At 30.6% G+C, this 15,445-nt stretch overlaps 2 protein-coding genes and 1 long non-coding RNA gene across 3 annotated transcripts; 1 reads left to right on the top strand and 2 right to left on the bottom strand.

Moving 5' to 3' along the window:
* Nucleotides 1-537: 537 nt before the first annotated feature.
* Nucleotides 538-2,661, bottom strand: LOC145128649 (protein GET1-like). The gene is made up of 7 exons (XM_079063463.1): nt 2,507-2,661; nt 1,826-1,905; nt 1,424-1,494; nt 1,227-1,297; nt 1,068-1,149; nt 876-925; nt 538-669 (listed from the first exon to the last, which is right to left on the bottom strand). Exons 1-7 carry the CDS (start codon nt 2,615-2,617, stop codon nt 592-594), a joined length of 543 nt encoding a protein of 180 aa, XP_078919589.1. The 5' UTR covers nt 2,618-2,661; the 3' UTR covers nt 538-591.
* Nucleotides 2,662-3,594: 933 nt separating this feature from the next.
* Nucleotides 3,595-8,118, bottom strand: LOC145132679 (disease resistance protein Roq1-like). The gene is made up of 5 exons (XM_079067566.1): nt 7,451-8,118; nt 6,041-7,175; nt 5,536-5,952; nt 4,617-5,447; nt 3,595-4,526 (listed from the first exon to the last, which is right to left on the bottom strand). Exons 1-5 carry the CDS (start codon nt 7,966-7,968, stop codon nt 3,939-3,941), a joined length of 3,489 nt encoding a protein of 1,162 aa, XP_078923692.1. The 5' UTR covers nt 7,969-8,118; the 3' UTR covers nt 3,595-3,938.
* A 1,098-nt stretch (nt 8,119-9,216) lies between these two features.
* LOC145129253 (uncharacterized) lies at nt 9,217-10,605 on the top strand. Its single transcript, XR_013717405.1, has 2 exons — nt 9,217-9,808; nt 10,388-10,605. It is a non-coding gene; the product is annotated as an uncharacterized LOC145129253 (long non-coding RNA).
* The last annotated feature ends 4,840 nt before the right edge of the window (nt 10,606-15,445 follow it).

Here is a 15,445-nt window from a genome sequence, read left to right as displayed (position 1 = left end):
ATATAAGTAGGTTACTATCATAGATAAAAAAATGTAAATACATTGTTTTTTACAGATTATAGTAAAAAAAAAGTAAAATATGTGGTTATTTCCTACAATTTGCACTATTTTAAATACACTTTGAAATCAATATACTGATTAAAATGAATTACGAGACATGATTAAACTGTATATCAAGTGCAAGTCCCAAATAGAAACCTGATATAAGATTTACCTAAAGATGATGTTAAGAACCAAATGGAACACTTAAATTATCACTTTTAAATTTATTAAGTTTTAAGCAATACAAATTTATTGAAGAAAAAAAGACTTAATTTATTACTTCCGTATTTATAAAAAGTTATAAACAAACAAGATTACAAGAATTATAAAAACTACAAAATACATTATTTGTATTAATCATAATAAATTTACAAATGAAATACTTGAATAATTACAAATAAACAAAAAAATGTGTGTACAAATTTTTTATTTATTATCATATCAATTTGACCAAAAACTTGAATGTTTATATAAAAACTACAAATAAAAAGCACACCAAAGAATAAAAGAAATTAATTTAATGAAGAGAGTGAGAAAAAAAATCTTTTGTTAAGTCATCTTGAATACTTTCTTAACAAAATATCTTCCAACCTTGTTAGATAATATCAACCAAGGTACAATGCCAATCTGCAATCAAAGTTACAATAAATTATAAATAAAACATTATTGATTTAAATAAAAATAATTATCTAAAATATATAAAGTCCCACCCCAACGTGTTTATACATGACAACAATTGGTGCCACATCATCATATTATACTTTTCACGCCACATATTGCTATAAACTTTAAAATAATATAATTTTGTTATGTAAAAAAAAAAAATAGTTTACCATAACTTTGTCACTAAAAGAACCTCTAGCCGTCCAAGATAAAAACCACCCTGCATTAAAAAAGAAAAGATTGCAAATTTTGTATCATTAAACATCAGTCTGTGTCCAATGCATGTCAAACATAGTACAACTTTTTATATATAAAAAAAAGGGTGACTTATAATTTTTTTTAAATGGAAAAGAATGGATTACCGAATGGTTGCACAAGTTCTTTGGATATGGAAGCCACAGGAACACGCCAATGCCACATGGAAAGTAAAGTATATACAACAATCTATTTACAAGAAGTTGTAAATTATCTTGCAAATACAATATCATAATTATAAATAATATGAAAATATATTTTATCACCTTTGAAATCATTAGAATTCTCTCATATGACCCAAATGATGTTTTCATATCCTTGTTCAATGACTCTTGACCTAACATAATCATAAAATTCACTTACATGTGAAATATTGCCTTTCTATTTGAAGTACAATGCTATAATAGGAAAAAAAATAAAAATAGGATGTTAAAATAAAGAAATTAAAAAGTAAATATCATACTTTTTGCAAGTTCTTTCTCCTTAGCTGCTGCTGTTCTTCTAAGTTTTGCAGCTTGAGCAAATGTTGAAGGCCTGGATTAAAAGGCAAGAAACATATTTTTCATCCAATTATCTTATTATTATGCATATATGGAACACTTAAAGTCTTTTAGAGTCAAGTATATTAAATATTTTTTTTTCTTGAGCTGGTTATCAGACTTCATTTATTGTATGCAGGACAATACTGTGTCTGTCCTGCATTTGACTGGGACTAAGTCCCAACGTCCATGGGACAAAGCGAGTCCCTGACAAAAAGCTGCAACTTTTGTCCTGTTGACATAAACCTCTGTTTTTGTCATCTCTTGTCCTGTGTAACAAATGAGGCCTTGAAAAAGGTAAAATTGTTGAGAATGAGATTACTAACTGTGACAAAGCGGCTGCCTCTTTCAACAGTCTCTTGATCTCAATACGCAACTGCAAATCCTTCTGACTCATTGAAGCTTTCTGCTAACTCAAAGTTTAAAGGGTTAAATACAATAAATAGCAACGTGCTTTCATTTATTTGTTTTTTTATAGAAACCTACTTTTGTTGTTATAATTACCTAATAAGAGAAAAATTGAAAGAACAATGCTATAACTGTGTAGATGTTTCAAAGTACAATGCCTTGATAAGAAAAAAGAAAATTGAAAGTATGATGTTATAATAATCAAATGTTTAAAACTATGTTTCCTTTTTTTCCACATGTAAAGGCTAGAAAAACCTTTTGCTTCAATTGATAACTCCCCAAGATCACTATAAATATAACTGAACTGAAAATCAATTTTGTCATCAAGCATTGAAAGGGTATCATGGCATAAGATTCAACAGGAATGCATTTCGAGAAATGAAATTATATGGTTATCTAAAAGTATTATTACGAGAGGAAAATTATGAAGCAAAGATTTTTCACTAAATTTAGCGACTTCAACAGGAAAGCAATTCCATTATAACAAATCCATATATCGAAATCTATAAATGAAGAAACAATCCGCACATTAGCATAATCCGACTAAAACAACGAAATGGAATCGCATATAAATTTTGAAAGTTTGGATGGAATTTTACCCTCTTCTTCTGTGCTAAGAGCTTGTCACAGAACTGAAAAGCGGTGGCGATGAAGAATATGTATATAGCTGTAAATGATTTGGCACAATCGTCTAGGGTTTCTTCCATCATCGTTTTCTCAAATCTGATTTCCGATTTTGATCATTCAATTTCGGTTATACAGTTCGTCGATTTTTTTTTCTTAACGAATAGTTTGGGTGTTGTTTTCCGTTGCTTTCCGTTCAAATTTTAGCTATAGCCCCTTCTATTTGCATGTTTACAGGATCGGCCCTTCTGGTTGTTGAAGCTTGTCAAATTAACCGCCATAGATTTACCTTTTGGCATTTATTTTTTGTTGGTTGTTTTCATTAGGATTAATTTGCTTAAAATAGTTGGTTTTATTCATATTAATCAATAAGTTAGAAAGAAAAATGTCTCAAATAGGTTAAATGGATGGAAATCACACAAGTTAATTGAAATGCATATGACATCCTAAATTATATCATTGTAGTAATATATTTTTTGTAATCATATTTAACATATTTTTTTGTATAAAGCTAAAAAAAGAGTTTCCACTAACTAGACCAACTCATGTGAAACAAAATCGACTACTAACTTGTCCAAGTGGTTACATGTTGTATAAACTCTAGTAGAAAAAAATACAAATTGGTTGCTATGCTGCAGCAGTAGCAGCACAACAACAACAACATGTTTGGTCCTTGAGTATAGCTAGATTTTGCAATTTTGGTCCCATTATGTTCTCTTGCAATATTGGCCTTATTTTAGGTTTTTTTTGGTCCCTTTGAAAAGTAAAATGACTATTTTTGGTTGATCAATAAATCTGGTTTTTTGAAATTTTGGTCCAAAAGATAGTATTTTACTTGGAAGATGACAAAAAAAATTAGAAAACCTTAAATAAGGACCAAATTGAAAAAGAAAACTTTTTAATACCAAAATTGAAAAAAAAAATCAGCTATCCTCAAGGACCAAAAATGTAATTTACTTAAAAAATATTAATTAATGGTTTGTGTAAAAGATCTGAATGCCCTTGTCTTCAAACATAGCTTAGAGTTTGTTTTTTACTTGAAAAATAGACGAACAAAAGTGCATGCAAGTGTATAAATATTGATCTTTATAGGGATTTTACATTTGTGCAAACATCTTCCATGCATAATCATTTGTCTTTATAGTTCTATTTATTTATAATTTAACATTTTCCTCATGTGAAATTCTTTAAAAGGTTTTGCTATATGAAGCCGGTCAACGGGAAGTGTTAGATGCCAGAACAAAATTTAGAACATGGAGTTATCACGATATCCTCACAAAGATCCGGATATAATCCCAAGGATAATTCATCACAAGAAAACAATCAGCTCAAAAAATCGCCAAATAAAGGTACATTATCCACCCAATTATAGCACCATACTTCCATTTGGGTATTTGTAATGGCATTCTAACTTTGCAAAAATAGTTTATATAAGTGGTCTTCAAATACATGGGAATGATAACCAAAAGGACGTTGGTCTAGTAAGTAATCTCCTGAGGGTAATTGAAAAGCGGACAGATCACCACCAATAATATATTTCCACGACTTGTAATAACTCAAAGGATCTTCTTCATTCTCCTTATCAGTATTATACACTGGACTGATTGCACACTCTCTTACCATTACTCTATCACCTCCCCTTCCTTTTAAAATTGTAACACCAACTTCATCACCATTTTTAATCTCATTATCCCCAAACATCCAATGACATAACCATACTATATCTTCATCAGTTTCTGGGACAGCAAATATATGACCATAATATATCCAGGTGCGATTTGTTGTCACGTTCTCTACTTTTATGCTTAAATGACCTATCTTTCCTGTTTGCACAAAGCTTATATTTATTCCTTGTATCTTTTTATTCATTGAAGACGCTGGCATGGCTATTGATATTGATATTGATATTGATGAACCCTTGCTTTTATGAGGTAACCAATCTGGAACTGTTTTCTCAGGAAAACATGTGCTAAATATTCCAAATTCGTAATTCATCTGCAAATAAAACATTCCATTGTATGAATTTTACGCATATTAGTGTGTGTTTGTGAGATCCATAGAAACAGAGCAGAAGAAAGAGAATACCTGGACTGGGAGATTGTTTAAATGAAACCATCTGTGTGAATCCCATATCTGCATCTTCTGATCTTTCACATGTTGTAAATTTGTCCACCCCAAGCTACATAATATCTGGTCATCAATTTGTGCTATAGCTTGAAATTTTATTACGCCTTCAATTTCGGTCAATGACTCCGAATGATCGTAATGCACAAATGGTGGTGCCGACATTTCTTGAGGGAATGTTATTTTAACAAGTGACGAACACATTGAAGTAGACAAATATTTGATTGTACGTGGAAGGCACAATACCGACTTCAACATCCAACATTCTCCAACACAGAGAAACTCAAGCCTGCTAAGGCTTCCCACACAATCAGGCAGGGACTCAATTGGATTCCCATTTAGATATAACATCTTCAACATTGGCATGCTACTGAAGTCCTTTGGAAAGGATTCATTAGATAAATTATTGCCCTTAAGCGACAAGGTTACTAGTGAAGGTAGCAAAAATAATTTTGGAGTTTTCCGTAAAAATTCTCCAACGGAAGAGGAAGATGCATATGACTCCATATCCTTCATCCGCATTAGAAACTCACTAGCACCTAAGCAACCGTTTAGTGATAGACTTTTAATCTTCTTTAACTTGCTAATGCTAATTGGAACATTACTAAGATTATTGCAGTAACTCAAGTCAAGAATAACAAGGCTATCACATCCACCAATTGACTCGCACACATGAATCAAGCTTTCACAGTTCGTAAGAATCAACCTCTCAAGTGCAGGTAGCCAAGAGAAGCCTTCAACTCTAACAATCTTGCAATAACTCAGATTAAGAATCTTCAATGACCCAAGAAGCTGTTTCATTCCACATCCTCTAATCAAGAATATTATAACCAAGATATTAATTGTCTAAAAATTGAAGTGAAAGCTTTTAATTTCATACCTTTGGCTTCTTCCAAAGCTGTGTCAGATTACTGTAAGACATGTCAAGAGCAACCAAATTTTCCATTGGTAAGTCTGAAGGTATGAATTTTAAATGGAATCCATGCATGCACAACCATCTTAAACCTTTTGGAAAATTCTTGTAAGATCCGTCGATTTTTACATTGTTGAGTTGGAGCAGCTTTAGCTTATCCATCTTTCTTATTGCATCTGCTCTCAATTCGACTTTTTTGCAATGAGAAGATGAAAGCATTAGGAGAAGCCGAGCAAAAAACAACCAAATCCTTAAAAAGAACTCATAGACCATCTGGATTGGTTGATCAGCTCTAAAACTCTTGTTCACGTCATCATTTTGGAAGTTATGCTCCTTTCTCAATAAGTTCGTGTCAAGGATAAGACCTTGAATTCTTTGGGTACCCTATCAAAAAGAAAATTACATCAAGCATTCATTGTTATATAGACGATAAAGCTAACAAATACTCTTAATGACTATATGTTGTATTTACCTTGTCATTTTTTAACAAATCGAGGGACTCCTCATGTTTCCATACTCGACTACGCTTCCATGGCTTATCAGGTGATTCTTTGTGGACTAAATCTCTCCCCATATCTTGAAGCAACTGATGCATTGTGATCATATTATCTCCTCCAATTGTGAGAAGACATCTATCGAAGTGCTTTTTCATCCCATATGATGTGCGAATGCCACATTCCTTTAAGATTATTTCGGTAGCTTCTCTATCTTTCCCAACAAAAAAACATGCAATATGCTTAAACAATTCTTTGCAATCTTCCGATGGCAAAGAATCAAAGCTAATTTGGAGGACCTTGTGTACATGATTATGGAATTCTCCTGTCTCTAGCATTTCAAAGGTATCACTCCATGTGGCAACATCTTCGTTATTTAGAGAACTACCCAAAACCTTTAGAGCGAGTGGATGTCCTCCACAATACTTTGAAGCTCTTATTGCCTCTTCTTCATAACCTTCCTTAGGATCATAACCTCCAAATGCATGCCAACATAAAAGTCTTAGAGATTCTGTAGCACTTAAACCATAAAGTGCATGCTCTGTATGCTTTGGAGGAAATTTCATACGAAACAATGAACACTTTTCTGTTAGGGACCCATCTTTGGTTGTTACAATAATCTTGCTTCCTGGATGAAAACCTTTTGTTCCGATCAACACATCTACCTGCTCAAAGTTATCGACACCATCAAGAACCACTAGTGTTGGTTTATTAAGTAATGCTTTCTCAATCTTAGATGTGCAAACATCTACATCATGTTCTTCAATCATTCTTTTCCCCAGAATGTCTCCAAGAAGCTGTTTTTGTAAATCGAGTAGAGCATATGTTTGTTCTGCACATTTTCTTTCAATGTCTTCAACAAAGCTACTTCTTGCAAATTCATGGCTATGCAACCTATAGATATATTTTGCCAAAGTTGTTTTTCCGATCCCCGTCATTCCCCATATTGTGAGAACTTCAGCAGATTTTGATGACGATCCTCCTTTCAACCAGGAACTTATGGTAAGAATAGTCATGTCCATCCCAATTAGATGGGGGATTTTAGTCCGGGTGTGTAGTTCCAGTCTACTACTAATTTCCTTAACGAGTTCGTCAATGAACACAGTCTCTCGTCTGAAAATTTGAATTAAATTTGATAAACAAGTCACGACGACACGACCCATGTAAATGAAAATCAATAAATCGTAATCGATAATTCTTCTTTTGATTCCTTCTCATTTATTTCAAGATTTCACTAAGACGCTAATGAATTTCTGAATGTTACAGGACTTAAAATGTTAATTTGATTGAAACAGAAAAATTAGATTGCCGAAAGTGATCTATTTTGTCTATACTCGATGATACAAAATGAAAAGACTTCTGGATAAATACAGTATAAAAAGGTTTACCGGCCATTTGCATCCTTTCCTTTCAGATCAGCAACTTCTGTAAGTCCTTTCGTCCACAACTCCAACTTACGAGCACCCTGAAGTTTCTTCTCCACATCCTTTTCGGACTCAATCCTCCGTTTGTGTTCAAATAACGCTTCTCTAAAAGTGCTTTCTTGCTTCCTGATATGTGTCGGCTCGACGTTGTAAAAAACAGGGAGAACAATATGATCAGAGACCCTTCGTTGCTCAAGGATCATCACGAGCTCGTCCAGACACCATGTTGAAGATGCGTAGTTCTTAGACAACACAATTATGGAAGCACGAGAGCTTTTTATAGCTCTTGCAAGTTCTGGTTTAAGTTCTTCCCCAGTTTCAACCTCTTCCTCATCAAGAAAGGTAGAGATGTTTTCATTCACCAAAGCTTGGTAGAGGTGATCGCTAAAACCGAGACGAGTGTCTTTCCCTCTGAAACTCAGGAAAACATCATATGTTATTGCCGCTTCTTGTTCTTCTGGTAATTCAGTGACGATCGCCATGGAAGTTTCAAATTACATTAGTGCTTCTGATTTTGGTTGTCTTAGATCTAAACTCGAGATGAATGTACCAAAGTCAATGTTCGTTGTCTTGTTTCCCTGACTTGTTGGTCTCCAGTTCAATAGATTCTTCTTGGCTTTTCGAAAACGTGACCATAACATATGATGTTTAAATATTCATTTTTGGCCCAGGAGTATTATAAATAGTTAATAATTATAAATATAAGACAAAATTACATAAATGGTTCCCAAACTCACAAAATCAGTCTTAGCTAAATATTTTAATGTAGATGGTCCCTATGTTTTCCAAAATTTGCGGAATGGTCTTTTTTGTTAACACCGTTAGTTTTTTTCAGTTAGTTTAAGGGTAATTTGGTATTTTCATGTTGCAGAGACTGAGTTTGTGACAATAAATAACCCATAGGGACCATTTATGTAATTTTATCATATTTTATGTTAAGAAGTTTGTAACCTTTTCATTCATTTAAAAATACTTTTTAAAATGTCACTTAAACCCTGAACTTGTAAAATGTTACTTTCAACCATCCAATTTTCTAAATTTTCGAATTAGCCCCCGTAGTATATATATATATATATATATATATATATATATATATATATATATATATATATATATATATATATAGAGAGAGAAGGAAAAGTACAATTTTGGTCCTTGTGGTTTGGTCAGATTCACACTTTTAGTCCAATCTTCGAAAATTCGACAAGATGCATCCCTGTTGTTTAAAGCAATTGCACTACACATCCTTATTTCATTTAAAAAGACTATTTTACCCTTACTTTTATATTTATATTTTTCTTTTATCTTTATCTTTATATATATATATATATATATATATATATATAACTAATTAATTTTTTTTATATTTTCCCGCTTATAATTTGTTTTATTTATATTTTTTATAATTTATATATTTTTTTTGAAATTTTATTCTTATATATTCTTTAATGTTTTTTATTTATTGTTCTCTCTTTCTCTCTCTCTCTCTCTATATATATATATATATATATATATATATATATATATATATATATATATGAGTAGAATCAAATGAGAACACCTAAAATGTTGAGAATGCAAGAACATCTCTGAACCATTCAAATTAATAGATGTAGGGCTAAGATCAAAGAGGCCATTTATGTCAAATTTAAAACTGCGGATATCAAAATGTAAATATGATAACAACATAAAGGGCATGCAAGTAAATTCATTTTAATTAGTTCCTTAAAGTTAGCTCTCTCTCTCTCTCGTGTTTTATTATCCTCTTTGTACTTTCACACATCAAACCCTAGTATAACCTTCATACCAGCCGCCATCTTCTCTAAAATACCATTTTCGTCTTCTCTGCCTCTCCATCTTACCAACAACCATCACAACGTCTTCAGCAACTTAAACTACAACGAGAAGCATCCATCGTTGGACGGGAGTCGTTTTAGCATTTTCGGGTCCACTGGGAAAGGTCTGTTCATTCTTTCACAGGTTCTCCAGAAGAAGTCAAAAGCGGAGATGGGTCTAAAGATGTTAGACTCGGCATTTGGTATTGTTTTCACGTCTTGAACGACATACGACATCAGAAAGTCATGGACCACTGCAACTCTTCGGGTGGTGCTTAAGAGAGAAAGGATGAGTTCGGCGATTGGGCGGCGGAGATGGATGGTTGAATCGAAGGAAGGTTGTAGGTGGGTAGGAAAGCGGTCGTGGAAGTGGATGAGGTTGGAAACGGAGGAGTCTGGCTGTATTTCAACAAATACATCATCTTTACCAAAAAGAATGGGTTATCAAGACTTAATTTTCAATTCGATGTTGAAGCCTAAGACCAAGGTATGTTTCAGTTTACAATTCATGATCATCTATGATTATATGTCCGTTTGTTTCTCGTTTGATGTAAAATACTATACTTTTTCTAATTAAAAGGTCTCATTTGTTTACCATTTACCTTTTGAATATAAAACTTATGTTTTCTAAGGAACCCTTAATATTTTTTGATTTTTTTTTTCAACTTATATATTATTCACATATAAATAAAACTCTATTCGTATATGAATAAATAATATTAAATAAATTTCTAGAAAATATTATATTTTATATGATAGGAAATTGAAAAGCTTAGAAAAGTACTAAACTGTTAATAAAGGTATCGAGCAAATGAAGTTGATGATATAAATAAATGATTCTCAGTTTAGTCCCATACATAAGTATTTACTATGAATTATGAAAATATTGGAGAAACTTGAAAAAAAAAACTACAAAAAAACGATTTATTCTCTTTGATATAGTTTTATTTATTGTTAATGATTACAACTTTGTTTTATTCATTTATGATCAAAATTATGTTTGATTAATGAGTTAAGCATTTACTTTGGACGATTATACATAATTGTTTCTTTAACATTTTCGCAGATAGAATGAATAAACATGCATACAGTGGGAGGTGGGAGATTTACCAAATGAAACACCGACACCAATACCTCTATCCGAAGGAGTGCAAATGTGTTTTATTCATTTATGATTGTCATTGTAGTACTAGTTTCTGTGTCAAACAAAATATATATTGTAACTTATTCATTTACTACTATAATTATATTCTTATATGAATAGAAATGTGTTTTATTTGTTTATATACGATTACCGTTTTAGTTGATTTTATAATCTTTATTTCAGGTTTTATTTATTTACGATTACAAGTGTATTCATAAATACAACTGAGTTAATTCATTTATAATTTACAATTTATTCATTTATAAATGAAATGTATGAATCATTATTTATGAAGAAGTTTTTTTAAAAAAATCAATGAGGTAAACCGACTAATTTTTCATTATCTTGATATTTGATTGCTAAAAATGAAAGGAAAAAAGACGTTTTCTTAGATAGATATTAAATCATGATTTTATTAATTACTAGATTTCAACCCGTGGAAACCACGGTTGATAAACAAAGTTACTAATTATAAATTGAAATCGTAACGACTAATCAAATATTTACAAAAAAAGAAAAAAATATATATTAATTGTTGTTAATTTACAAAGATAGAAATTTGTAGTAAGTTTATAATTTAGTTTTAAAATTAATTTATATACTGTTATTAATATTGAATTTGTTTTATATGTTTAGATATTTTATTAAACGAATCGAAACAGTTGTATTGTTTGACAAGGAGTTTACTAAATGTTAGTGAAAACATGGTGAAGTTTCATATTCTATATGTATATAAAAATACCTTTTTTAAGTACTATAGTACTTGTAATTGCTTCAAACACTTAGATTTGAATTTTCTTATTATTTGGACTTCATTAAGAAGTTTCAACATTTTAAAATCCAATTAGAAAATATGAAAAGAGCCACCGATAACTTTGGTGCCAGCAATATGAGGTTCACGGATTAAAATCAAAAGAATTATCAAGATGTATGTTAAATTTGTCATAGTTAAATTGTTAGAGTAGCTTATATAACAATTGATTTTGATTATAACTAAAATACTTTATATTTATATGTTTAGTTAGGAATATGTTTTAATTTTAAAAAAAAAACATTAAAAGAAATGGATATAAACATCAGTAATTTGGTAGGTAACTTTATAATTCCGAAAAACATAAACAATAGCTCAAAGAAAAGTAAGTTTAACCCAACCCTATTTCATTTAAAAAATTTAACTTTAAAAAGGGAAAAATGAAAAAAATCTATCATGTTGTTTTAGTAAAATGGAGAAATTACCCTTGTCTAAGAGACACATTTTATCAACCAATATAACATCAAATGTTTTGAGAATTATATACATGTGTGTATGTCAGCATATGCAAGATCACCATATCCATTCCCAATGTAAATTGTATTACCACTTTAATTGATGTCTAGTGAAAATCAAATGATATTACAGGTCTTCCTTGAGCAGCTATTTCACACAGACGTACCTACGGGAAGTGAAATAATAAATTTATTTAATAATAAATTTACTCAAATTATAGCAATGTGGTTTAAAAGTACATTGCTATAAATGGTATAAATATATATTTAAAAAAAAAAAAAAAGAGGACCACACACTAACTACCTTTCTAATTGATCAAAAGAAAATTTGAATAAGAACTATTATCCATATTATAGCAATATGTTTTAAAAGTACATTGTTATAATTGGTTTAAATGGATTTTAAAAAAAAATGTAATACTGAATCCGTTGGCATTGTGACACTTAAAATGTGACTGAATTATAGACTGGCGGTGGTGTTACATTTAAAATGATTGCATTATATGAACACTACCACCATAAGTCTAACACCGCCAAAATATGTAAAATTGAAACCGATGCCTTGTAGAGTTTTAATCTACAGAGTATAGTGTGAATGAAGGAATAAGGGAAAAGAAATACATAAACTTACTGATGTGTTTAACTTGTGAAGTAGAAGGGTATTCAGAGAGTTGATCGGATTCACCAGAAAGACATGTCAAAAGAAAAAATTACCAAGGTTAGAAATCGATTATGTGTATTTATGTTGTACCAAGCAATGAGATAGAGGAAACAAATCAATGAAAATTTATTCAAATTATAAAGATTATGCTTATCTTTTGAATGTTTGACTTCATAGAGTAACTAATTTCTAGACTTAATTGCAGGATTCCTTATTCATTAAAGAATTTTGAATTTAACATTAATGGAAGGTATAATCGATCAACACAAATAGATGGTATAATTGGATTTTATTTGATGTAGTTTTTTTTATAGATAAATATTTCGGTAAATTCTTTTTAATGGTATGTAGCAAACATTCAGGAAATAAGTTAATAGGATTATAGGGTATTCACGAAATTTGGGCTAAATAAATATTAAGGATTTCAAATTCGAATATGTAATCCCTAATGTTACCGTTAAAGATTTGAACATTTTAAAGTCAACATTAAGTTTTGGTGAATGAGACAAATAAGGGCATCCACAATGCATCGAACTCTATAAAGTTCAATGAAGTATCACATCATCATTCACTATTTCATACAACTCTATTCATTTTTATCCCACAATGCATTAAACTCTACAAGTTCAATGAAACATATTAAAAAAATATTTATTTAAAGATTTAAAGACTTTCCTTTTTTCCATTGAAGAGTTCAATGACCATTGACTCCAAATCCATTAAATGCCAAGGTGGCATTTCACAATGGTGGAGTTGTATCCATTAAATGACAAGTAGGCATGACACATCATTCAACTCTTCCATTAAACTCCCCATTGTGGATGCTCTAAGGAAGAAAATAATATTCAAATAGGTGGACGAATTTGAATTTGAATATTCAAATAAGTAAAAAGTAGACTAAGGGCAAATTAGGAAAATCACTTATAAAAAAAAGAGCGGGAATAGAAGCTTAGAGGGCTGATCAATTGACACGTGGCAATTGTGGTCTCATTTATTAGGATAAGAGATTGGTTCATTAAAAAAATAAAATCTAAAAAAATGAGATATTTTGGGTAATTGTCGTCATAATCACTAAACTTTAGGAAATCATAATTTAATTAGATGGTAAAATTCCATTTATGCCCTCATAAAATGATTGGTCTACAATTGTTCTCGCGTTCTCAACCTTTTAGATGTTCTCATATGATCATCTCCATATATATATATATATATATATATATATATATATATATATATATATATATATATATATATATATATATATATATATATATATATATATATATATATAATTTTCCTTAATATCTTTCGTTCCTTAACCTAAAAAAACTATTTTCTATATGCTTATTTTTATATATGTGTCTGTATAAATTCAAGGTGGTCAACGTTTCGAAGCGAATTTAGAACTTTCGTTCGTTAATTTTACTTACTTGTTTTTTTAAGCTCGTGTCGGTTTAATTTCAAGTTTGCTACGTTTCAACGTAATTTTTTTTAAAGTATTCATGCTTAATTTTACGTACGTTTCCTATATATGAGTCGGGTCACATATAATAACTTTTGTTCGTTAACTTTAAAAAATGTATTATAGTCGAGTTTGTCTATGTTTCGATGAAATTTTTTACGTTTTTGTGCTTAATTATGTATGTTTCATTCAGGTATTATATAATAACATTTGTTCGTTAATTTAAAACTAGTTTTTAGGTGTTTATTTTTATGTATGTATTGTTGTAAATTTAAGTTCGTCTACGTTTTGACATAATTTATTTTTATGTTTTCGTTCTTATTTTATTTACAAGCAAATAATAAACATAAAAAAAATATGTTGAACCGTAGACGAACTCGAACTTATATCGGCACGTACATAAAAAACAATTAACTTTTAAAAAAAATAATGAACAAAAGTTCTAAAATTACGTCGAATTCGTCGAGTTGACCACCTTGGATTTATATTGATACATACATAAAAATAAGCATGTAAAAAAACCTATTATATTCAAGTTTTTCTATGTTTCGATATAATTTTTTTACGATTTTGTTCTTGATTTTATGTACATCTTATATGTATGAGTCGGTTCATATAATAAATTTTGTAAATTTCGTTCGTTAACTGAAAAAAAAAACATATTATATTCAAGTTTATCTATGTTTCAACATAATTTTTTTACGTTTTTGTGCTTACTTTTATGTAAGTTTTTTACGTATAAGTCGCATCACATATAATAACTTTTTATGCTAACGAAAGTTATTATGTGACGCATATAGAACCCAATTTTTTTTTTTAATAAACAAAACAAAGTAAAGCCAGTCGTTACCCTTTTAAAAATATAATACATTTATTATATAATATTTCTAAAAACATTGTGGAAGCAGAAAACATCCCAGATTTAAAAGAAAAACATAACATAGTAATTTTCATAAAAGTCTTCAAGAGAACGTCGTCTGCAGTCATACCGGTCTCTTTCTTTTATTAAAACCTGACAATCCTGAATATGTTAAATAACGAGTAAACATAACGCTTAGTGGGCATACACATTACTATAACATTATATATATCACTTACTTACACATAGCATAACATTTCACATAAAAACATAAGACATAAACATAAACATTCCTAGCACATATTGTTGGTACCAACCATAACCTTGTTCCCCCTTCCGGGAACTAACCCCCCCTCCCCCTCCCCCCCCCCCCCCCCCTTTTACGTCCTAATAGTAGGGATGTCAACGGGACCAAACGAGAGCGGAAATAACTGTCCCCGCCCCCGGTCCCACCCCCGGATCCCCCGTTTACATAGCCCCCGATCCCGCCCCCGGTTACCTCCATCGCCCCCGGTCCTGCCCCCGTTGCCCCGGTTTATAGGCTTAAAATTCGATTTTTTTTGCTAAAAAACTGCTTTTTTTAGGCTAAAAAACTATTTTTAATAACTTTAAAAGCTTAAAACCTAATCTTTTAAAAACTAAAAAATTAAAAATCCAACATTATGAATCCAACATTATAAAACGACAATTCCAACAATCTTACAAATATAAAATACGATAAATCCAACATTA

Source organism: Lactuca virosa, chromosome 8, assembly GCF_052849685.1.
Source record: "Lactuca virosa cultivar CGN04683 chromosome 8, Lactuca_virosa_CGN04683_v6, whole genome shotgun sequence".
In the NCBI taxonomy this organism is placed as follows: Eukaryota; Viridiplantae; Streptophyta; class Magnoliopsida; order Asterales; family Asteraceae; genus Lactuca; species Lactuca virosa.
The sequence above is the reverse complement of the archived record's forward strand: the minus strand, read 5'-3'. Positions and strand labels throughout refer to the sequence as shown.